Genomic DNA, 829 nt, shown 5'->3' with positions numbered 1-829 from the left:
CAGCTTTTCCTGTTTTTAGCCGCTCTTCCTCAGCAACACATACAGCAATAAGCTCATTCAAGTCCCATTTCCTGTCTTGAGAACTATAGTTTACCTTAAAAGTGTCAAATTTGCTTGGTAGAGAAGCGACTGCAAAATGAACCATTAGATCATCCTCTAACTGAAGTCCCAACTCCCTGAGACGAATGATCAACTGAGAGACCTTCAAAATGTGCTGCCGAACATCACCACTTCCATCATATTTCAGATTAATGAGTTTGACCAGATAATTGTACTGTCTCGCTCTAACGGATCCCTCAAACTGCTTCTTGATGGTCTCAAGCAACTCCTTAGCAGTTTCACAAGCCGGAATCCCTCCACGAATAGTCTGGTCCACCGATGCTCTAATGATCAGCATTGCAAGCTTGTTGGCTTTGACCCACTTAGCATGAGATTTCTTTTCAGATTGACTTGATGACTCATCAGGCTCTTCTGGCTTATCTTCAGTGAGAACATAGTCGTAGTCAAGACACCCAAGTACTATTTCAACTTGCATCTTCCAGTTGCCATAGTTGGAACCGGTTAGGGGCTCAATCCCAGTCAGATGCTTCTGGATAAACTGTCCGTCCATCTGCATTACACCATGGACGTATAAATCAAATGAGACCTTCAATTTTATTAACTTTAATATTTCCACATCCAATTTAGGGTTAGAATGGATGGGTCAGAGTGTTTTACGTATGCAACCTTCCACTCTGCGGGACAGGCGGGTGCATCATCTCATCACACCTTTAGGCAAGTGATTTGACATGCTATTCGCCCCCCAAATGTGATATATAATCACCTACAG

At 42.9% G+C, this 829-nt stretch overlaps 1 protein-coding gene across 1 annotated transcript in view; it reads right to left on the bottom strand.

Moving 5' to 3' along the window:
• The window catches only part of LOC109842453, a 12,490-nt gene that overhangs the window by 2,262 nt on the left and 9,399 nt on the right, over window positions 1-829 (bottom strand). Inside the window, exon 2 of the mRNA XM_020411330.1 lies at window positions 5-823. Coding sequence (XP_020266919.1) covers window positions 5-616 — 612 coding nt within the window. The 5' untranslated portion in view covers window positions 617-823. The remainder of the gene's footprint in view (window positions 1-4; window positions 824-829) is intronic.

The sequence above is a fragment of the Asparagus officinalis genome, chromosome 5 (assembly GCF_001876935.1).
Source record: "Asparagus officinalis chromosome 5, Aspof.V1, whole genome shotgun sequence".
Taxonomy (NCBI): domain Eukaryota; kingdom Viridiplantae; phylum Streptophyta; class Magnoliopsida; order Asparagales; family Asparagaceae; genus Asparagus; species Asparagus officinalis.
The sequence above is the reverse complement of the archived record's forward strand: the minus strand, read 5'-3'. Positions and strand labels throughout refer to the sequence as shown.